We start from the raw sequence: 23898 nt of genomic DNA, 5'->3' as shown, positions 1-23898 counted from the left end.
AAGAACCAGACCAGCAGACTTAATAAAAGTCTCCCATTCTGGATTTGTCTGTTTTCTCATGCATGTGGACCATTCTGAAAGATATATAATAGAACACATCTACTGTCTTCAAATTTGCACATCTCCACCTCTCATCTTATCATTTCAGCTAGTACCTCTTCCGTGTCTTCTTGTTCCAGCCAAAGCCTTAATCTCTTCTTTCCATCCATCCAGTCCCTCCCAATGAGGAGGAGAGGGCAGGGAGTGTGTAAACCAGTGTGGAGGGATCAGCATTTCCTTTAAAGCCTGTATGACAAGTCTGTTCTGCATTGTATATTACCCTCTAGGAAGTCCACTTACCAGTTCCCCTTTCCTGGTATTTTTGGGGGTTTCTGAGGAATACTTATACTTTCCACAAGTCTGTGCTGATAGTCACTTGTTTCTCTGCCAGCCTCCTGCCCCAGGAAATTCTGCCAGTGACCTCTTGCCATCCTATATGTGGCTTCTCTGAGAAGCTACTTAATCTCTCTGTGCTGTCCCAGGAACCCAGCTCTTTCCTCACCACAGCCAAGGATAAAGATTTTAAGTCAGAGATAGGGTAATGGTGGTATATTAGGAAAAGGGAACAGCTAGAATGGAACCAAGTGGAAAATGTCAGAGAGCATATGGAAAAAAAAGAAAGTGACCAGCAGTTAAGAGAAGCAGGCAGAAGAGTATTTTAAGGGGTCAGACCTGATGAGATGCTGTAAGAAACGGAGTCTATGTTGAATAACAGCTACATTAGATGCTGTGGAATCATTCCAGCTGAAATCGAAAGAGATGGCTTCAGGACTGGCAGAAAAAGGATAAAGTAAAAGGAAATGGAAGAACAGTAAGTTAACTTTTACTGATGAGTAAGCAACCTTCTGAGAAATACAGAAGTATTAAAAGCACAAACTGCCTGGCCAACCACAACCGCTTGAGGGCGTTGCAAGCTACATGACTAAACCAAAAATCTGTCCCCGTAGCTCCCTCTTCCGGCAGGTAGGCGCTACACACTAAGGATGATATCACTTTAAAAAGCGCTTACCAATCAATACACATACCCCTGTGAGAACCATATTTATAATAATGCGACCAGGATTTTGTTGTGCTTTCAGACAAAAAAAAGAATATTAAAAAATATGAGCCACTCATTTTTCTTCTGGTTTATTCAACATTCACATGATCACATCTATGTAACTGAATCCTTCAGTTCAGTTCAGTTCAGTTCAGTCGCTCAGTCGTGTCCGACTCTTTGTGACCCCATGAATCGCAGCACGCCAGGCCTCCCTGTCCATCACCAACTCCCGGAGTTCACTCAAACTCACGTCCATCGAGTCAGTGATGCCATCCAGCCATCTCATCCTCTGTCGTCCCCTTCTCCTCCTGCCCCCAATCCCTCCCAGCATCAGAGTTTTTTCCAATGAGTCAACTCTTCACACGAGGTGGCCAAAGTACTGGAGTTTCAGCTTTAGCATCATTCCTTCCAATGAACACCCAGGGCTTATCTCCTTGCAATCCAAGCTCTCAGGAATCTTCCTCAACACCACAGTCCAAAAGCATCAATTCTTTGGTGCTCAGCTTTCTTCACAGTCCAACTCTCACATTCATACATGACCACAGGAAAAACCATAGCCTTGACTAGACAACCTTTGTTGGCAAAGTAATGTCTTTGCTTTTCAACATGCTACCTAGGTTTTACATAGTATTAACTCATGTGTGAAACCTCACTTTGGGGTACTTTTGGATTTAGCAATCATCCAACTTTCAGAAACTGAACAAGTCTAACATTTCTGTTCTCTAACTAGAGACTAGATCCCTTGATATTAGAAATGCTTCTCATTCATCACCTTATCATTATTGTTCCCAACAAGCTTATATTTGTTGGAGAGTCCTGTAAATATTCACTAGGGATTGTGTTGCTCTCGTGGTCTTTGAGAAAATCACATGAAAAGTGTATTTTTCCTTTATACAGAATGAAAGGGTGTAAGAGCTCTATCAAACTATAAAAGATATAAAGTGAAAAAGCATGGTGCAAGAGACTGTAAACCAGTTTATACCTTTTGTGTATAAACTGTATATATATATATACACATATATATATACACACAATTATACACATTTCCCTGTGTATAAAGAGAAATTAGTAGTTGCTTGTTGTACATGCATGGGGAAACTCTGAAAGTATATATATATACTAGGGCAGGTGGAGAACTGGGAGAAAAAAGTGGAAGAGCTTGCACTATATACTGTTTATATAACACATGCAAAAATTACTCAAAAAAGTAGGAAAATATGATAATGGTATTCATAAAACTGTTTTGACTGATTTTTAAATTATCACCAAGAACTTCATTAAATAGAAATCTTGATTTTATACTATCCAAGTATTAGCATGTGAAAAATACATGTATAAGGATGTACTTCACCAGGATCTTAACAGCAAAAACCTAGAAACAATGTTGGTGAGCAGGTTAAGTAAATCATAGGGCATCTATACAATTGAATACTAGAATATTAAATAGAATGACAGCAATATTGATATGCTGTCACAGAAAGATATCCACAATTGCCTAGTTAAAAAAATAGCTGAGAAACACCATGTGAATTGTCCTATTTGTATGTATGTATACATATATATGCATATATGTATTTACTACACAGGAGTCCAAAATACCACCAAACTAATTTTAGTTATCCCTAGCAGACTTCCCTGACAGTCCAATGGTTACGATTCTCTGCTTCCACTTCAGGGGGCACAGGTTCAACCCCTAGTTGAGGAACTAAGATTGCCACATGCTGGAGTGGTCCAAAAAAAATGTCATTAACTGGTAAGATGTAGTTAACTAGTCAAGAATCCGACTGCCAACACAGGAGACATGGATCCCCTGGAGTAAGAATGACAACCCACGCCAGTGTTCTTGCCTGGAAAGTTGCATGGCAAGAGACTGGCAGGCTTCAGTCCATGGGTTTGCAGAGTCCAACACAACTGAGCACACACACACACTTTGGGACTTACATGGGCTACCTTTGACTTTGTAAAACACATGCGTAAACATTTTAACTATAAACAGTAAGAGGCAAATATACTAATTTCCACCCCCACCCCCCACCCCCCTGAATAAGCTTATATGGAACTTTCAATTTCTACATCCATTTTAATGTTTGCACTAACCTGTACTTGTTTTTCAAAACTTTTCAAGTATTTACATTTGTGATTAACAATTTCCTTCATTAAACTTGACAGGAAGGAGCCACTGTGTTCTTCCATCTCTCCAGTAAGCATCCCCACCCTGCAATACCCACAATTGCTTCAGAGCCAAGACCCTTCCAACTGCAGTGCACATGTGTCCCGGTGAAATGACCCAGCCCCACCTTCTCGAGTGCTAACTAGCCATTGACACACTCATACTTGAAGACAAAGAACTCATCATTTGATAACACTGATGGAGGAATTGTGCAAAACCTATCCCACAGAATGGTCATTTTCAAGATGCTGTTGAAGTTTCCCCCCTAGTTATGACCACTCATTTTCAATGAGTAACACAACTATACAAAACCTATTCACATAGTGACTAGATGTGGTTACAGGTCTATTCACATTGACCAGATTCACATAGTTGACTGGATGTGTGAAGTTCCACATACTCTTGTCATATTGCTTCTTGACCTATGTATTCATTTGTATGGGTGAGTCATGGAAATCCAATGAAATATACAGGCATACTTGACAAATGAAAAACTTTAAGTAATGAATTTGCCTAATTTACAAATTTACCAAATGGCATTTCTTGTCCCCCATACCTAGGCCTTACTTAGCTATCTCAGTAACACAAATTTTTCTCTACACAGATTCTACATGTGCATACCCTAAATATGGGAGAGTGGAAAGGAGAAATTGGAGTAAATTTGTTCTTTGGAGTAAACAACCTCTTAAACTCCTTCCAACTTTCAAAAACCTTTGGCTCTCGTTATGACTTAAAAAGTATACCAAGAGCACCTATTTGGTAATAAATGTCACTACTATAGAACACCAAGAGCCAACTGCTTTATCCAGCACAATTAAGCTGTATATAAATTCTTTATATAGTCATATAAAAGTAAGGAATCTTGACACAGCAAAAATGACAATAGCTTTAATTACTAAATCCCAAACTTTCTAGCATGAAGTCTAATGAGATTATGCCACATCTTTTTCAAAAATCTGGTCAAACGATTTTCTAGGCACCTCAAGGTGAACTTGCAACTATGTACTAAAGGTGATTTTTCTCTCTTCCACCATTCCCACCCTCTTTTTTTTGTTTTCCCCCACCCTCTTTTTAATACCACCTCCCTGCTGGTATTCCAGAAACTTTCCCACTCTTAAGCACAACTCCCAAACGTGTGCTTTTAAAAATCAGTAGCTTATAAGTAGATCTACATATGAGTGTACATATGGAGAATTCTAACTACAACCTCCAAATTTTTTATTTATACTCACCCACTACAGTTCTAATTAAGGCCATGTTTTCTTGACATTTCTTACCTCCAGATTACTACTAAAACATCTGGTAGAACAAAAACCTTGAACTCTAACCCACCCCTAACTAAATAAATAAATTACACTATTTGGAATGCAACAACTTTATTGAAAGAAAAGTGCAATGTAACTTATCGAAAGCTTAAAAGGGAGAACTTAAAACACCTCCCCTTAAGCGCAGGACCAAGTGCAGAGTGGACTCTTTCTGGATGTTGTAGTCAGACAGGGTGCGGCCATCTTCCAGCTGTTTCCCGGCAAAGATCAGCCTCTGCTGGTCTGGGGGGATGCCCTCTTTGTCTTGGATCTTGGCCTTGACGTTCTCGATGGTGTCACTGGGCTCCACCTCCAGGGTGATGGTCTTGCCGGTCAAGGTCTTCACGAAGATCTGCATCCCACCTCTGAGGCGGAGGACCAGGTGCAGAGTGGACTCTTTCTGGATGTTGTAGTCAGACAGGGTGCGGCCATCTTCCAGCTGTTTCCCGGCAAAGATCAGCCTCTGCTGGTCTGGGGGGATGCCCTCTTTGTCTTGGATCTTGGCCTTGACGTTCTCGATGGTGTCACTGGGCTCCACCTCCAGGGTGATGGTCTTGCCGGTCAAGGTCTTCACGAAGATCTGCATCCCACCTCTGAGGCGGAGGACCAGGTGCAGAGTGGACTCCTTCTGGATGTTGTAGTCAGACAGGGTGCGGCCATCTTCCAGCTGTTTCCCAGCAAAGATCAGCCTCTGCTGGTCTGGGGGGATGCCCTCTTTGTCTTGGATCTTGGCCTTGACGTTCTCGATGGTGTCACTGGGCTCCACCTCCAGGGTGATGGTCTTGCCGGTCAAGGTCTTCACGAAGATCTGCATCCCACCTCTGAGGCGGAGGACCAGGTGCAGAGTGGACTCCTTCTGGATGTTGTAGTCAGACAGGGTGCGGCCATCTTCCAGCTGTTTCCCGGCAAAGATCAGCCTCTGCTGGTCTGGGGGGATGCCTTCTTTGTCTTGGATCTTGGCCTTGACGTTCTCGATGGTGTCACTGGGCTCCACCTCCAGGGTGATGGTCTTGCCGGTCAAGGTCTTCACGAAGATCTGCATCCCACCTCTGAGGCGGAGGACCAGGTGCAGAGTGGACTCTTTCTGGATGTTGTAGTCAGACAGGGTGCGGCCATCTTCCAGCTGTTTTCCGGCAAAGATCAGCCTCTGCTGGTCTGGGGGGATGCCCTCTTTGTCTTGGATCTTGGCCTTGACGTTCTCGATGGTGTCACTGGGCTCCACCTCCAGGGTGATGGTCTTGCCGGTCAAGGTCTTCACGAAGATCTGCATCCCACCTCTGAGGCGGAGGACCAGGTGCAGAGTGGACTCTTTCTGGATGTTGTAGTCAGACAGGGTGCGCCCATCTTCCAGCTGTTTCCCGGCAAAGATCAGCCTCTGCTGGTCTGGGGGGATGCCCTCTTTGTCTTGGATCTTGGCCTTGACGTTCTCGATGGTGTCACTGGGCTCCACCTCCAGGGTGATGGTCTTGCCGGTCAAGGTCTTCACGAAGATCTGCATCCCACCTCTGAGGCGGAGGACCAGGTGCAGAGTGGACTCCTTCTGGATGTTGTAGTCAGACAGGGTGCGGCCATCTTCCAGCTGTTTCCCGGCAAAGATCAGCCTCTGCTGGTCTGGGGGGATGCCCTCTTTGTCTTGGATCTTGGCCTTGACGTTCTCGATGGTGTCACTGGGCTCCACCTCCAGGGTGATGGTCTTGCCGGTCAAGGTCTTCACGAAGATCTGCATCCCACCTCTGAGGCGGAGGACCAGGTGCAGAGTGGACTCCTTCTGGATGTTGTAGTCAGACAGGGTGCGGCCATCTTCCAGCTGTTTCCCGGCAAAGATCAGCCTCTGCTGGTCTGGGGGGATGCCCTCTTTGTCTTGGATCTTGGCCTTGACGTTCTCGATGGTGTCACTGGGCTCCACCTCCAGGGTGATGGTCTTGCCGGTCAAGGTCTTCACGAAGATCTGCATCCCACCTCTGAGGCGGAGGACCAGGTGCAGAGTGGACTCTTTCTGGATGTTGTAGTCAGACAGGGTGCGGCCATCTTCCAGCTGTTTTCCGGCAAAGATCAGCCTCTGCTGGTCTGGGGGGATGCCCTCTTTGTCTTGGATCTTGGCCTTGACGTTCTCGATGGTGTCACTGGGCTCCACCTCCAGGGTGATGGTCTTGCCGGTCAAGGTCTTCACGAAGATCTGCATCCCACCTCTGAGGCGGAGGACCAGGTGCAGAGTGGACTCTTTCTGGATGTTGTAGTCAGACAGGGTGCGCCCATCTTCCAGCTGTTTCCCGGCAAAGATCAGCCTCTGCTGGTCTGGGGGGATGCCCTCTTTGTCTTGGATCTTGGCCTTGACGTTCTCGATGGTGTCACTGGGCTCCACCTCCAGAGTGATGGTCTTGCCGGTCAAGGTCTTCACGAAGATCTGCATCCCACCTCTGAGGCGGAGGACCAGGTGCAGAGTGGACTCTTTCTGGATGTTGTAGTCAGACAGGGTGCGGCCATCTTCCAGCTGTTTCCCGGCAAAGATCAGCCTCTGCTGGTCTGGGGGGATGCCTTCTTTGTCTTGGATCTTGGCCTTGACGTTCTCGATGGTGTCACTGGGCTCCACCTCCAGGGTGATGGTCTTGCCGGTCAAGGTCTTCACGAAGATCTGCATCCCACCTCTGAGGCGGAGGACCAGGTGCAGAGTGGACTCTTTCTGGATGTTGTAGTCAGACAGGGTGCGGCCATCTTCCAGCTGTTTCCCGGCAAAGATCAGCCTCTGCTGGTCTGGGGGGATGCCTTCTTTTTCTTGTATCTTCCCCTTGACGTTCTCGATGGTGTCACTGGGCTCCACCTCCAGAGTGATGGTTTTACCAGTGAGGGTCTTCACAAAGATCTGCATTGTCTGTTGGAACAAAAAAGTAACACAAAAAAGAGCCCCACCATTTAGCAGTTAATTCACGGCTCAACCAACGCCTAATGTTAAAAACTTCACTACGTACCAGCCAAACAACTAACTTGCCCAACAACTCACAAGCTTAAAAAGCTCAACAACAGTTTCAGGTACTTAAGAGAGAGAAGCAGAGAAGCCTGACCCAAATCAATTAATGGGCCTCACTTATCCTCCCCCCTCACTGGATGTCTGTCCTTTGTCAACACTGCAGCGTCCACCCCAGGCCCAAACCCTGTGTCCCAAGACGAGTAAACACCTCCCCACATACACGCCGGGAGATGGCCCCACCCTAGATTATGAGCCCACAGAAGGGCTGATGTCTCCTAACTGCGGTGGCCAGCGCGTCCCCTCCCCCATCGCGGGCGTAGGACGGCTCAGTGGCGTCTGCAGTAAGTAGCCCCCGAAAGACAAGAAAGCTTGTCGTGCTGTAGCCCATAGGCTTGCAAAGTAAGACACGACTGAGCGACTGAACACCACCACCACCACTGCGACGGGAAATCGAGTAGTCGCACCTGTCAAACCGTGACCTAATATTCGACTCCCTCACACGTCACTCAACCCTCGTCCCCCAGAAAGCTGAATCCCGCCGCCATGGAGAGATTACGGGCCTCTCGCGTTCACTTGACACTCGCAGTCCCCTCCCTACCCCCCATCCTCGCGTCCCACCTCAGAACCACCTTCAGAGCCTGCCTTCTCCCACTGAGGGATCAGGGACGGCCGCCATTTTGCCGCGTTCCTACCCCTCAGGGCCACCCTGTTGCTCGCGCGCCCGGGGGAATTGTAGGCCCCGAATGCCCCTCGGCCCGCAGTAGGCCGGTGAACCACCCGCGTCCCCAGCGGCTGCGCGGCCGCAAGACCCCCGGGACCCCTCCTCACCAATTAGTGGTGGTGTCAGCAGCGAACACAGAAGAACGAAGACTGAACTCCCGGTCCGGACGCAACTGCCTGCGCCACACCCGGGGCTTCCTTATATAGTCATGGGTAACCCCACCCCGATGGATTCTTCCGCAAAAAGCCAGGAAGGGACTACTTTTCGCAGGCCTCCCACCCTCTAAAGAGAAAAGCAGTCCCCAAGAATCGACTCATTCTCCTCTTAAGACGCTCTCTTATGAAGACTGGGGCTTTGGGACCGATTCTGCTAGGGAGCGGGCGGCCGTCCTGAGCGGCCGAGCGGAGGGATCAGCGCGTTCGTTGAACAGAAGACATCGGAAGCAGCCGGACCTCGACTTGCCCGGAAGGAGGCGGGGAGCGGCAGGCGCGAAAACCCGGCACGGATTTATCTGGGCGTCCGGAATGGGCTGTCCAGCCAACCGGACCCGTTACCCCCTCCTCTCAGCCCGGACGGGTCCCGCCGTTCGCGAGACCCGCCCTAGGCGGACAGTGGTCCCGTCAAGCGCCTCACGCCAAGCCAGGGTCCGGGTCCCCAGGCGCGGACGCCTCCCTGCCCCTCCCCCCACCTCGCGAATAAAGAGGGGTCTTTATTCTGGATCTACTTTAGACAACGACAGTATTTCCCTAACCCCCTTATCTTCAGCCCGTCGCGAGGCCTCCCTGGGGGTCCAGCCCCCAATTTATGGCGGCCGAGCCCGTCCCCCACCGGGCGGGCACCGGGACAAGGTGAATGACTCGGCAAATATCAGGGCTACGGTCTAAAGCTCGCCTCAGACAGGTCGTCAGAACCCTCAGGAATTCCTCCGAACAGGAATAAAAAATAAGTTTCCAAGGGAGAAATCCCTATGGCGGGTGTACATTGAATTTTGAAAAGAAAAGCACAAATTGCACACAGCTGTGTAAAACTCTTTGAGCTGGACCTGGAAGCTGATAGAACTTTCCAGATTGCTCTTTAGGCTTCCTGGTTTGTGCTTCATTTGTAAACAGGGAGGCGTCAGGATTTGAATTCTGTTGATATTTATTTGAGCTCAGAAATCAAAAATCAAACCTGTTTAAGCCCAAGACTTTAAAAAGATATTAATTGAATCTAAGTCCTGTTTATTCCTGGGGGTGAAATTAATATCCCAAACATAAAACTTAATTCTATAGTCAAATTTCATTTGGGTAAAAGGATTACCAGTTAGTCTTTTTTATTTTTTATGACAATGTATTTTGTGGTTGATTTCTATGTCATTTCTGTAGCAGATTTTTAAACGTATTTAAACCATATGAATATGATGAAACCTTAAAACACTTTTAACATGTTTACATGAAATTTACAGTGAAAAATCTTCCTCCTGTCTGCAATTCCCCAGCTACTGTTCTTTCTGGACTCTTCTAGAATATTTCCTATTTCTATAAATGAGAGAGAGTGTTTTTAAGTTTTTACCACTAACGCCTTCAAAAATATATGTATATAGAAAAAGAGGCAACCAACTAAGAAATATTCTGCCATTAGGAAAAGACTGCATTCCTGTATTACATAATTTAAAGATTATACATAAAATGTGAATAAAAACAAAACTGGTATATATTTTCTTTGGTAACCCATATATATGTAGTTACGAAAAAGATCCAAGCAGTTTTCTTAACAGCCTCTGTCAATTTTTAACATTTTTCAGGATGAGTTTATTACTGGGAAGTTAAAATTTAAAATGTCATTTTTCATGTTAGTAGACCCTAGGGACTAAGAGACAAAGTTGGTGATTAAATAGTTAATCCCCTAAGGGGTTATAAGAGAAAAGAGTAAGGGAGATCCTTATAAATTAAGGGGTCTTTCACTCAAGAAAGCAGCTATACTTAACCATGAAAGCAAGCAGGCTTTCTCAGCAATAAAACCATGCAACAGAAGCATCAGGCAGGCCCCCAAACCAATGAAACAATGGTAGAATGAGACCGACATCCTGCCCACTGAGCTCAATAACATTGATTCCTAGGACATGCTCCTCTGGGCACACTAAAAAATATAAAGAAAGGGTGACATTATACTGAAACCTGATGTGTTTTACCATTTTTAGTATATGTTACCACCTTTTTTTGCTCATCTCTGTCATGCCATGACCATCCTGACTCGACCACTTAGGGATAAGAAAACTACACTGCCCGATGTGGAGGAGGAACTGATGATGGAAGCTTTATGTCTACGTGAGAATGAGGAAGATGGTTTTCTCCCCCTCCCCAATTTTCTTTTGATTATAAAACTGTAGCCCACTAAGTACCTGGCGTGCAGCACCTCTCACCCAGCCACTTGTAAGCCTTACAATCATCTTAGTCTAATAAATCACTTTTTATTTATCACTTTGCCTCTCACCAAATTTTTTTCTGTACTGAAACTTACAGAACTGGAGCTCCTTGGAGCCCCTTCTCCCTGCAAACCACATTTCTGTGGTTTCACAACGACTTCTAATACAGATTTCTGTGAAAGTTATTTCTAAATTTTTGGAAAGGGGATTTAAAGGAACAAAACATTGAGGCTCTAAGTTTTTGTTTTTGTTCCCTCCCCGCCAGGCTCCCTAAATTTCAGAAAGAAATTTACAGAAGAACAAAAAGGTGAGGTTCTTTCTCAGATGACCAGGCCTGGCTTCAAACCACACCCTGTTTGCTTTGGGCTGTTCCTTTGCTGCAAGCCTTGTGATTCATGCTGTTTAAAGCCTGAGTCACAAATTTTTTTTAGAATCCAAAAGGTACAGAGAAAAACAGGCCTGATTTCAGAGACATGGGAGGAAAGAAGGATAAAGAGGAGAGAGAAGAGAGGCTCAAAGGAGGGGGAGGGGAGGGGAGGCGGGAATAGGCCAGGGGTTATCTCCAAAGAGAAAACTATATTCTTATGAACTGAAAACACGGATGTTGTCTCTATCAGAAGAGTTCTCTGCCCAATACCTTTGCAGTCTCTAATTTAAGTCTAATTGTGGGTTTGGTTGAAGCAAATAGAAATAAAAATTTGCCCAAGGTCTAGCCCTGAGGTAAGAGGGAGGGGAGAGAAAAATGACCTCTCCAAAGACAGGTGGCTGCTATTTCTCCAGAGCGGTAGTTTTCAACCACGGGAGATTTGGCCCCTGGGTGGACATTTGACAATGTCTAGAGACCTTTTTTTTTTTTTGTCCCAGCACTAGGCTTATAGCATCTCAGTTCTCCAACCAGGGATTGAAACCAGGCCACAGCAGTGAAAGCACAAGTTCTAACCACTGGACTTCCAGGCAATTCCCAGGAGCCATTTTTGGTGGTCACACTATGCTGTTGGGGTTGAGGGGTGCCACTGATATCTAGTGAGAAAGGCCAGGGATGCTGCTAAACAATCTGCAGTGAACATTCCCCCACGATACAGAATTAACTTGGCCCCCAATGTCAGTAATCCACTGTGTTGACAAACCCTGATCTACAGAGGATTATTGTTGTTGTTACAACTGCTTTTCTTTTTGCTGAGAAGGGCTCCCAAGATTTAAATGTCCCACTTGGATTCAGTAATCCAAGTCACGCTCCTAAAATCCCCTGACCTAGAAAGCAATGTGCTAGAACATGCCAGAAGCAGGATGAGTCACTGGATCCATTTTCAGTTTCTTCCACCCACTTATCCGTCCTTTGCAAGCACCCCAGAAAGGATTGCTTCAGAGCTGGCACCAATGGAAGAGTGACAGAGGCCCAGCAACAAGGCAGAATTGGCAGGCAGGCACGAGCGTGTGATGAGCTGAGCTCACAAAGGGCCTGGGTGTTGGGCTGCAGGAGATTGGACTGCCTGCCTTTCCTCCTTCCCCCAACAGATTCAGTCCCCCTTGAAGGTCACAACACTGTATGGGACTTAACTCAGCATCATGAGAATGTCCACAAAATAACCAACAAACATTTTCCTCCCAAGAGAGAGGGTGAAATCGGAGAGCTAAACGGGAAAGTTTTGCCTTGCAGTGTCATCAGTTATATAACTATAAAAGGAAGTCAAGGAAACCTACTGCTTGGGGGAAAAAAAGAAGCCCTAGAGACTCTGTTCCTTTCCCTGCGTACATGTGTGCATTTGCATTGTGTGGGCAGAACACGAACTTGCCCAGCTTCAAAACAACCCATTTCATAACCCACCAGTGAGAAAATCATACTGAAGTTCCAGTCCCCAATTTTGCCTAGTATAGGAATGTTAAGCAGTTAGTTAACTTATTGGGTCTTTGCTTTGTTTTGTGTTTTAATTTGTTGTTTTTAGATTGTGGCAAAATACACACAGAATATATCCTCTTAACCACTTTTAAGTGTACAAGTCAGTAGTGTTAAGTATATTGCAGGGGAGGAAAAATTATTTTCCTTTTACCCTTCTGAGTTCTTAGCCAAAACACCTGTAATGAAAGATTTAGCAAGAGATATTACAGACAAAAAACCAATAGTTTATTAACATGCACACCTCGTGTATGTTAGGGAGATACTCCAGAGGGAAAATGTGTCACTCAGAGAGGAGACTTTAGAATTTAGGCTTACATACCATTTTAACAGGCTTCCCAGGTGTCTCAGATGGTAAAGAATATGCCAGCAGTGCTGGAGACCGGAGTTTGATCCCTGGGTCAGGAGGATCACCTGGAGAAGGCAATGACAACCCATTCCAGTATCCTTGCCTGGAGAATTCCATGCAAGAGGAGCCTGAGAGGCTACAGTCCATGGGGTCCCAAAGCAACTAACACACGCACATCCTCTTAATATAGAAAGGTCTCTTAAGGGAGAGTAAATGATTTTTACTGGGAGAACAGAAGAATAGATAGAGATATGATAGTTTGTGACAAAGTTCAGTGTCATTTTAGTCTCTCCTATGTCAAAAGCCATCTTCTCTGGTTAGTTAAACTCTTGGTAAGAGGATCTAGGACCACTGAGTTCCTTTTGAAGGATCTGTGTTTGGGCAGATAAGGGGAGTTCAGTGAAAACCTTGCTTTGCTGTTTTTCAAGTGCCAATGGCTCAAAATAATATCAAAGGAACATATTTTCGGGTGGTATATTCTACTACCCTTCAATTTTCAGTTCACGTGCAACCATCACCACCATCTGTCTCCACTCTTCATCTTGCAAGACTGAAACTCTGTACTCATTAAACACTAACGCTAATCCTTCACGCCCAATCCTTGGCCACCATCATTCCTTCTGTCTCCATGAATCTGACTGGTTTTTTGTTTGTTTTTAACTCCTGGCAGAGTGTATGCAGGGATGTTAGTTCCCTGGTGAGGGATGAAACCCCTGCCCCCTGCAGTGGAAGGATGGAGTCTTACCCAGAGGACCATAAGGGCAGTCCCATGAATGTGACTACTTTTGGTACCTCAGAAAAAGGGCTTTGATTTTTTTTTTAATTGTGAAACCAGATCTAATGATTGGAAAACATTTTTTTTTTCCCAAAGATTCAAGACATCTTTTCTAGAAAGCTCCATTTCCCAGCACAAGCCTTGTTCTTTCTTCCTTATGGTGTTTTTTTCTTTATCATTGTGCCATTAGAAATATTAATCATAAGATACACAATAAAACAGAAGCATATGATTCATTTCGTGTGAGGTCTGATAACTTTAATCTCAACTTTTTTTTTAATCTCTTAAAACCTTGTTGACATTTAGGGAGAAATAACCTTCATGGAATTTCCTTACAAAGAGAAGCTGTCACCGGTATTTCACACCCCAACTGGTGAGTCATTTCATGAATTTCAGTTTCATCTCAAAACATGAGGGCTGTGCAGAGTCAGATCCCGCCAGCTCTAAGCTGAGCTGTTCTTATGATTTAAAATATGAGGTCAGATCAAATGAGAGAAAGGATTTGATGGCTGACAAATTCGTTATTACTGCAAAGAACCGCCAACCCCACAGAGTGCAACAGGATCCCTTCTTTTAATAAAATAGCTTTTATTTTTAATGATAAAGTACAGTGTACAAATATAGGTTGAAAAGGTTTGTGCACCAGAGCCATTCATGCATTCATCTGTGGCCTGTTAGGGAGGAAGCGGGAAGCAAAATGCCACCTCCTCGAACTGCTGGTTTCCTTTTGGGTGGCTGCCTTTGAAAAATGGTCGTTACTGAGAGCAGAAAAAAGGGCAAAGGCCAGCACAGTCGCTCAGACCTTTGAAGGACTTCCAAGCTTGCCGTCTCACGGCCTGGAATGAGTCACCAGGCCTCTAACTGCAGTCAAATGCCAGGAAGCAGGGGGTAAACTCCCTAAATGATTGTTCTCACTTTTGCCGTGGTTTCAGTCATCACCTTAGGTTTTGCCTTGACATGTTTCTTGTAACTGTTTCCTTTTGCCTCTTCTAACAAAATTACTTTGGGAGTGTTAGGGAGTTAAGCAAGGGGAGGTCACATCTATTGTAAAAATCTCATTTTCAGGTAGTGACTGGGGGAGTAATCAGTTCAGTCCCTCAGTCCTGTCCAACTCTTTGTGACCCCATGGACTGCGGGACGCCAGGCTTCCCTGTCCTTCACCATCTCCCAGAGTTTGCTCAAACTCATGTCCATTGAGTCAGTGATGCCATCCAACCATCTCATCCTCTGTCATCCCCTTATCCTCCTGCCTTCAGTCATTCCCAGCATCAGGGTCTTTTCTAATGAGTCTATTTTTCACATCAAGTGGCCAAAGTATTGGAGTTTCAGCATCAGTCCTTCAAATGAATATTCAGGGCTGATCCTTTAGGATTGAGTGTAATACCACGTGTTATAATCACATCCGAGGTGTTTGTATGGTGAACACTTGCGTAAATTGAAGTAAAATGAAATCACAAAGAAGAATAAAGGACACTGTAGTGGAGATGCCGGGGATCGAACCCGGGGCCTCATACATGCAAAGCATGCGCTCTACCACTGAGCTACATCCCCCTCCCTCCTTGATATGGTTTCTGAAATTCTCTGCTATAGTCTATTCTTTAGATTTTTTTTTTTTTCAAATAAAAGTTTGTATATTTACATGGGTTTCCAGTTTAGCAAAAACAAACCGAAATAAATCCGGACTTGACTTTTATGTTTCTGAACTAGGCCTGTGGTTCATAGCTCTACAGCCGAAATTCTAACTGATACCAGAACCAAGAACCAAAGGGAGACAGGCCTATTTGTGAATGTTGCTCCTCACAATCAGAAAAGAAGGAGAGGAAAATAGAGTTTCTTTCCAACGAATAAGGACTTGCCCCCACTGTACCCCCACCCAGAAATCTCTGGTTTCTTGTTCTTTACAATCATTCCAACTTTCAGTGACTTATATTTTTATCTATGTATAACTGAAAAAGAATATATATATATATATGACTGAATCACTTTGCTATACACTTAAAACTAACACAGCACTGTAAATTAACTATACTTCGATGAAAATGGAGTGTCCTTCAAGTCAACAAGTTGCCATTCACCGGTTAGGTGAGAGACAAGGAGAATGCAGAAAACAGGCTTCTTCACCTTTTCCCACCAGCACTTGAGATTTCCTGGCAGAAAGAGTCACTTACAATGATGTGCAGAACACACCTGAAAATACCCTGCTACCTCAATCCTCAACTGATCATCTCTCTTCCAGTCTGTGGATACCTGAAACTCTTCACAGTAAAGTCCAAATGAACTGGTACCCAGGACACTGGAGCCAGCAGCTGTGATTTCATTACCTTACCTCTCCGGGCCTCCTTTGTGAAATGGAGATTTGAATAGTAACTACTTCATAGAGTGATTGTGACCATTGAATGAGTTACACAGAGAAGGTTGATCTTTTTAATTATTTTTTCATTTTTATTTTGACTCCAGAAACAATTTGTATTGGGTTATAGCCAATTGACAATGTTGTGTTAGTTTCAGGTGAACAGTGAAGGGAGGCCGCCGTACATGTACCCATTCTCCCCCAAAGCTCCCTCCCGTCCAGGCCAGCACATAACATTGAAGAGAGCTCCATGTGCTGTACAATAGGCTTTTGATTGTTATCCATTTAAAATATATACTGTGTGCATGACCTTCCCAAACTCCCTAACTATCCCTTCCCTGTGGCAACCATGAGTTCATTTTCTAAGTTTGAATCTCTTTCTGTTCTGTGAGTAAGTTCACTTGTATCATTTCTTTTTATATTCCACATATAAGGGATGTCAAATGACATGTCTCCTTCACACAGAGAAGGTTTAGAACAGTGCCTGGTACAAGACCCGTACCCTAAAATGCCAGTTCTCATTATTAAAAATGCTGTTATTTGAACTCCAGCAAAGGCCTATTGCTTTGCATAATCACCCCATGTGTGGACTGATGCTTTGCTGATGCTGTTTGGTGAAACAGAGAAAGAACATGAGGGCACTGGGGTGAGGTGTGGAATGGGGCTCTGTAGAAAGCCATCGTCTGACCTTATTCCCGTAGCTCAAGGGGACAACCACAAGAGCGACCTTACCTGCAGAAAGGAAGAGGATGGTGGCTTAGGCAGAGGTATTCTGGACCTGGCTCGGAAGCCAGTTGAGGGGTTGTAGGAGAAGGCAGTGGCACCCCACTCCAGTACTCTTGCCTGGAAAATCCCATGGACAGAGGAGCCTGGTAGGCTGCAGTCCATGAGGTTGCTAAGAGTCGGACACGACTGAGCGACTTCACTTTGACTTTTCACTTTCATGCATTGGAGAAGGAAATGGCAACCCACTCCAGTATTCTTGCCTGGAGAATCCCAGGGACGGGGGAGCCTGGCGGGCTGCCGTCTGTGGGGTCGCACAGAGTCGGACACGACTGAATCGACTTAGCAGCAGCAGCAGTCAGTTCAGTAGGTGTCCCTGAGTGCTCTGCTCCAGACAAGTCCAATCACGTTTCCTCTCTGTGTAAAACTTAGAATCAAAACCATACTCCTAACTGCGGCCTTTAAGGCTCTCAGTGATCTGGTATCTCTGTGATCTGGCATCTGGGGGCCCCTGCCCCGCCAGTATCCCTCCCTTACTCCCCTCCTCCTCTCTAGGAGAACTCTAGCCACACACCTGTCTTTGCTGTTCCTCAGGCAGACCAGACTTCCTGCACCTCAGGGCGTTTGCACTTGCCATTCTCTTGGCATGGAAAGCAGATACACTCATGATCATCTTTTTCTCACTGTCAGGGTCCTCAGAAAGGCCTTCCTGACTACCTCTCTGAAAGGATCTGAGGGGACATCCCTGGCGGTCCAGTCCTTAAGATTTTACCCTCCTACTTCAGGCGGGTGAGTTCGATCTCTGGTCGAGGCAATAAGATGCCACCTGATGTGCTGGTGGCCAAAAATAATTTTTTTTAGGTTTTTAATAAAAAAGGCACCCATGAATCCTTTGCATTCACTTTGTTTTGTTTTTCTTCATAGTATATATCGGTCTCAGAACCTGTTTTTACACTGTTTGTTTATCGTCTGTGTCCCTGACTTGGTAGGTTCATGAGAGCAGAGCCTCCTCTGTCTTGCTTTCTGCTCTAACTTCTGTGTCATGAACAGTGCCTGACAGACAACTACTCAGTAGATATTCATAGAATTAGTGTGGGGGAAAAAAAAATGAACAGACAAATAAATGAATGAAGACTAGGAGCCTGGGGAGAATGATGGCTATATTCAAAAAGTTCAGTCTGCAAGTGAATTAAGACGAGAAAACAGTTCGGTTTAGAGTCACTCTGTTTCAAATCCATTAACATTTTCTGAAGGCCAACCTCTGGGCTGGCGCAAGACCTAAGAAGATGAAATATTTGCAGCAGAGTGAGCATCTTCTCCGAGAAGGCAATGGCACCCCACTCCTGTACTCTTGCCTGGAAAATCCCATGGACGGAGGAGCCTGGTAGGCTGCAGTCCAGGGGGTCGCTAAGAGTCGGACACGACTGAGCGACTTCACTTTCACTTTTCACTTTCATGCATTGGAGAGGGAAATGGCAACCCACTCCAGTGTTCTTGCCTGGAGAATCCCAGGGACCAGGGAGCCTGGTGGGCTGCTGTCTGTGGGGTCGCACAGAGTCGGACACGACTGAAGCGACTTAGCAGCGGCAGAGCATCTTCTGGTTTTAGAGGGAAACAGTTTTATTTGGGGAAACCATTATATAAACCAAACAGTTGATAGCCGCGTTGTGGCATGCCGGAAATGGAAAATTCCGCTTCAATGTGAGAACTTTTTCTTGTAACCAAGGGAAGAAGTGAGGGCGCTCGTGGGTGACTGTGACCAAGCAGTTAATAAAACAACTGCCTGACCAAATCTCGCTTGCTTGCCAGGTTTATTTTTTTAGAGAAGAGTAAGGAATTTTTATGAAAGTTGAAGAATTCACTTGAAAGAGAAATGAAAATAAGATATAGGCGATAGAAAATAAGTTGCCTCCCCGTCGGGGAATCGAACCCCGGTCTCCCGCGTGACAGGCGGGGATACTCACCACTATACTAACGAGGACTAGCTCTGCCAAGAGCTTTTCAGCTCAGCCCTTAAAGGTATACTGTTCCTTAGCGTTCCTTAATTAGTGACATGTTCTAAACGGTTAAATATCTCATCTTTTCTTACAAAATACAAAAAGGCAAAGTTCCACTTCATTTAATTCTATCTTAAAGAGTCCGTTTCCTCCTCGGCTCATGATTTAGTCGCGAGGGTTCTGAGAACAGAAATTAATAAGCAGCAAAAAATAACCCGCAAAAAGTAACCAACAGACGTCAACAAACGTTTAACAGAGGTAGTTTATGAAACGAAAGAAATGGAGTCAAGTAATTCTTGGACTTGGATTTTTCCAGTCGGAGAAGTGCGAGGAAGTTCCCATACCGTCTGGCTTCCCTTTGATAGTACTCGAAGCTGTTTTAAACAAAGAAAATTAAATCCTTTTATTAATTCGAAAGAATCGTTTCGTCTTGTGTTTCTCCGACACAAGAGGAAAGAGGGGGGGGGAAAAAAGAAAAAACGAGCGCCGCTGCCGAAACCCGGGATCGAACCAGGGACCTTTAGATCTTCAGTCTAACGCTCTCCCAACTGAGCTATTTCGGCTACTGGTGGCATTAAGCTGCATTTCTTTCCTCCTCGTGATCTAAGGGCCCCGCGTCATCGACCAGGAGATCCCCTGCTGGGGGACCTGGATCAGCTGGAATGCTCGCATTTCAGGATTGCCCCGCACCTACCCCTCTCGTCCTTCAAGGTCGTCGCCTCCGAGAAGCTTCCCCTGATCACTCCTCCCACCACTACCCCAGCCCTGTATTGTTTATTGTTAGCCTAGGTACTGTTTTCCTTGTCCATCATCTGTGGCCTCCCCTCCCCAGCTAGAATGACAGATCCACGACGGGCAGAGAAGTCATCAGCCTCGGTCACTGCTGTATCGCTTAAGGCCGACAACAGTGCCTGGCACTTAATAGGTGCCTAAAAATATTAGTTGAATCTTACCTTTCTCAGAGTTCCGCTTTCTCAGGATCTCTTCTCTGAGCAAAAGAGTAAGGTCTCCCCTTGGGTGCAGCTCCCGGAGCAGCCCAAGGCACAGCAAGGATGCTGACCACGCCACGGCGTGGGGATGCCCTATGGGCCAGATTGTGGCTTTCCTCGCGGCAGTAAGTGACTCAAATCCAGACTCTAAGCATAGCCACCTCACCCGTGACACCTGCTCAGCTTCAAGACACCAAGAAATCAGCAGGTCGGCATTCAGGTTCGGCTCTCTCTGCTTCCCTGCCCTCTGGGAGATGGGTGGGTGGGGAGTACTGTTTGGGAGAGATTGAGCAAGTGGGTAGGTCCTTCATGATGTGAAGTCGTTTAATAAGTGTTTGCGAAGCACTTAATATCTATGTGATCCAGTCACAAATACGGTAACAAAATAGCTCCTTGTGATAGGAATGCTAAGAAGCAAAATAAATGGTAGTGTGGGGGTGGAATACCTGGTTATGGGGGCAGTAAGAGGAAGGGAATGCTGGGAAGACTTGGAGAATGAAGAGCCCGCTGAGGAAGCCTCTGGGGTAGAGGCAACAGCTGATGCAAAGGCCCTGGGGCTGAAAGAGTCTGGCTATTTGTAGGAATGGAAAGGAAGCCGGTATGGAAGAGGCAAAGAGGGTGAGGGGGCAGAAGGTAGGAGGCAAGAAGAAAGAGGTGGACAGAGGCCAGGTCTTGCCCACCTTGAAGGCCATGGTAAAGGGTTTGTACTTTCTTCTGTGTGGGAAGGCCTCTGGGGAGAGAGTGATATTATTTATGTCTTAAAGTCTCCCTTGGCTTTCTTGTGGAGAATGGGCAGGAGGGACTCAAGTGGCAGCAAGGAGACCAGTGAGATGCTGACAACTCAAAATAAACAATACACCAAAGCAGCATCTCCAGAATTCCTTCAGGAGAGAGGGGATATGGCAGGAGACCCTGCTGCTTTTCACGAAAGCATAGTAGTGTATCAACTTGATAAAAATCCAGTATGGAAGAAAGGAAGGAAGGAAGTGAAGGAGAGTGAAAAAATTCACGGAAGTACAGAATTTTGGAAAGGCAGAGTCACTCCCACCTTATCCCAGTTTCCCCAGAAGTAACCAGTGTCTAGACCAGATTGTGATTTATGTGAGCAATGGCACCCCACTCCAGTACTGTTGCCCGGAAAATCCCATGGATGGAGGAGCCTGGTAGGCTGCAGTCCATGGGGTCGCGAAGAGTCAGACACGACTGAGCGACTTCACTTTCACTTTCCACTTTCATGCATTGGAGAAGAAAATGGCAACCCACTCCAGTGTTCTTGCCTGGAGAATCCCATGGACGGAGAAGCCTGGTGGGCTGCAGTCCATGGCGTCGCACAGAGTCGGACACGACTGAAGTGACTTAGCAGCAGCAGCAGCAGCAGACCAGTTATTGAACCCTTTCTCTGTGCCTGCATTTGATCTGTTTAATATCATAAACTGACCCCCACCGGACTTGCTGTGAGGACTAAATGAGTGCACACCTACTAAGCGCTTCTGCAGATAAATTTATATAGTCTGAAATTAACCACAGTACAGTTTTTCATTATCTGACACAATAACCATTTCTTTTTTTGTCATGATAGCATGTGAAATCTGCTCTTTGAGCAATTTTCATTTTAAACTATAGTCATAATGATGTGTTAAAATAAATTTTCTTAAACATACAAATATGAATACACTCACTGCATATTTATTCTTACATAAAGGAGAGCTTGTACTACCTCTGGTTGAGTACCAAATCCTTTTCGCTATGTTCTTGGTGCCACGGACATCCTTCGAGATTTACACATACTGGTCACAAATGCGATTAGCATGCTTTCGTTTAATTTACCTGTACGTCGTACACTGTTATAAGGAGACCTTTTGGAGATTGTAGTGAATTAAAACGTCTTGTTGGCCTCCCCGTCGGGGAATCGAACCCCGGTCTCCCGCGTGACAGGCGGGGATACTCACCACTATACTAACGAGGATGCAACTTATACGGTGTTCTCCAGCCGGACCCATAAAGAAACACCGTTCTTCCGCTGCCACATCTACTCCGCGCTACGATCTCCACCTGCTCAGTGCTGGGCGTCCCTGGCTAGCGGGATCCCCGGGATGTGGACCTATTTGAATTGGTAAAGGCACTCACGGACTGAATTCTGAGTGTCCAGAAGGAGCGCAATGTTTGGGAAAAGAGAAAATCCGATTTTCTATATCCTCATTCCAAGAACAGAATATCCTAAGAAAGGGGATGTAGCTCAGTGGTAGAGCGCATGCTTTGCATGTATGAGGCCCCGGGTTCAATCCCCGGCATCTCCACATTTTCTTTCTCTTTTTTTGCCACCTCCTCTGGATCAGTCACACAGCAAACCAGGAAAGGGGACCTAAATTCTCCGTACCATCTGACTTAAGAAGTGGGCTTCATTGGAGAGGGCTGCTGCTGCTGCTGCTGCTAAGTCGCTTCAGTCGTGTCCGACTCTGTGCGACACCATAGACGGCAGACCATCAGGCTTCGCAGTCCCTGGGATTCTCCAGGCAAGAACACTGGAGTGGGTTGCCATTTCCTTCTCCAATGCATTAAAGTGAAAAGTGAAAGTGAAGTCGCTCAGTCATGTCTGACTCTTCGCGACCCCATGGACTGCAGCCTACCAGGCTCCTCCGTCTATGGGATTTTCCAGGCGAGAGTACTGGAGTGGGGTGCCATTGCCTTCTCCGTTGGAGAGGGCAGTACTAGTCAAATGCCCCTGGTCTCAATCACAGATGCCCCTGTCCCCTCCCCTGAAGATTCCCATTTAGGTCAGCAGGGAGCCTGCGATTTTAAACTAACACTCCTAGTGATTCGGGTCATCAAGCAGTTAGAAAACACTAACTTTCTAAGGAGGGTTTTGCAACTGGCCATTCATTCATTCAAGGACTCCTAAGCACCTAGTGCAAAGAAAAGTGGACACATTGAGCACCTACTGTGTGCTCCCTTGTATCCCGAGATATGGCATGCAAGATTTCACACCCCTCCCAGACTTGGTATTCTAGTTTAGGAAGCTAGCAATAAGCAAGGAGCAGTGAATCTTATTAAGACAGTAATAGTGATGACATGGAGACAAAAGGGGGAGGATGTGGGAGCTGCCATAGATAAAGTGTGTGGCGGGACACTGTCTGCAGAAACAGAGGGCATAGCAGATGCAAAGGCCCTGAGGTTGAGAGCAGTGGGGGATGGAATTTGCCTTCAGTGAATGAGAGTAGGAGAGAGTTCACTTCCACTGTATAATTGTAAGGGATTTGATTTAGGTCATATCTGAATGGCCTAGTGGTTTTCCCTGCTTTCTTCAATTTAAGTCTGAATTTTGCAATAAGGAGTTCATGATCTGAGCCACAGTCAGATCCCGGTCTTGTTTTTCTTGACTTTGTAGAGCTTCTCTTGGCTCCTGTGGGTAAAGAATCCATCTGTGTGCAATGCAGGAGAAGCAGGCAGACATGAGATGGGTCCCCAGGTCAGGAAGATCTCCTGGAGGAGGGCATGGCAACCCACTCCTGTATTCTTGCCTGGAGAATCCCATGGACAGAGGAGCCTGGTGGGCTACAATTCATAGGGTTGCAAAGAGTCAGACAAAAAAAAAAAGAGTCAGACATGACTGAAGTGAGTGACTATGCATAGAACTTCTCTATCTTTGGCTGCAAAGAATATAATCAATCTGATTTTGGTATTGACCATCTGGTGATGTCCATGTGTAGAGTCATCTCTTGTGTTGTTGGAAGAAGGTATTTCTTCTTGACCAGTGTGTTCTCTTGGCAAACCTTATGCTAGCCTTGGTCTTGCTTCATTCTGTATTCCAAGGCCAAACTTGCTGGTTACTCCAGGTATCGCTTGACTTTCTACTTTTGCATTCCGTTCCCAAAAAAAGAGGATCTTTTTTTAGTGTTAGTTCTATAAGATCCTGTAGGTCTTCACAGAACCATTCAACTGCAGCTTCTTCAGCATTAGTAGTTGGAGCATAGACGTGGATTACTGTGATATTAAATGGTTTGCTTTGAAAACAAACCGAGATAGTTCTGTTGTTTTTGAGATTGCACCAAAAACTGCATTTTGAACTCTTTTGTTGATTATGAGGCCTACTTCATTTCTTCTAAGGATCCTTGCCCACAGTAATAGATATAATAATCATCCACTATTTGTCACAGTGGAATTGACAAATAGTTTCAAGGG

At 45.6% G+C, this 23898-nt stretch overlaps 1 protein-coding gene and 5 non-coding genes across 6 annotated transcripts; 1 reads left to right on the top strand and 5 right to left on the bottom strand.

Moving 5' to 3' along the window:
• Positions 1-4607: 4607 nt before the first annotated feature.
• Positions 4608-8677, bottom strand: UBC (ubiquitin C). The gene is made up of 2 exons (XM_061384544.1): positions 8346-8677; positions 4608-7421 (listed from the first exon to the last, which is right to left on the bottom strand). The coding sequence occupies exon 2, from the start codon at positions 7416-7418 to the stop codon at positions 4662-4664; it is 2757 nt and encodes a 918-aa protein (XP_061240528.1). The 5' UTR covers positions 7419-7421; positions 8346-8677; the 3' UTR covers positions 4608-4661.
• A 6462-nt stretch (positions 8678-15139) lies between these two features.
• Positions 15140-15211, bottom strand: TRNAA-UGC (transfer RNA alanine (anticodon UGC)). The gene has a single exon. It is a non-coding gene; the product is annotated as a tRNA-Ala (tRNA).
• Positions 15212-18642: 3431 nt separating this feature from the next.
• On the bottom strand, positions 18643-18714 carry TRNAD-GUC (transfer RNA aspartic acid (anticodon GUC)). The gene has a single exon. It is a non-coding gene; the product is annotated as a tRNA-Asp (tRNA).
• A 506-nt stretch (positions 18715-19220) lies between these two features.
• TRNAF-GAA (transfer RNA phenylalanine (anticodon GAA)) lies at positions 19221-19293 on the bottom strand. The gene has a single exon. It is a non-coding gene; the product is annotated as a tRNA-Phe (tRNA).
• Positions 19294-21613: 2320 nt separating this feature from the next.
• Positions 21614-21685, bottom strand: TRNAD-GUC (transfer RNA aspartic acid (anticodon GUC)). Its single transcript has one exon. It is a non-coding gene; the product is annotated as a tRNA-Asp (tRNA).
• A 259-nt stretch (positions 21686-21944) lies between these two features.
• On the top strand, positions 21945-22016 carry TRNAA-UGC (transfer RNA alanine (anticodon UGC)). Its single transcript has one exon. It is a non-coding gene; the product is annotated as a tRNA-Ala (tRNA).
• Positions 22017-23898: the final 1882 nt, after the last annotated feature.

This window comes from Bos javanicus, chromosome 17 (genome assembly GCF_032452875.1).
Source record: "Bos javanicus breed banteng chromosome 17, ARS-OSU_banteng_1.0, whole genome shotgun sequence".
Classification (NCBI taxonomy): Eukaryota; Metazoa; Chordata; class Mammalia; order Artiodactyla; family Bovidae; genus Bos; species Bos javanicus.
The sequence above is the reverse complement of the archived record's forward strand: the minus strand, read 5'-3'. Positions and strand labels throughout refer to the sequence as shown.

Excerpts from the sequence above, each read along its gene's own strand:
- UBC (XM_061384544.1), bottom strand. The coding sequence starts at position 7,418 with ATGCAGATCTTTGTGAAGACCCTCACTGGTAAAACCATCACTCTGGAG.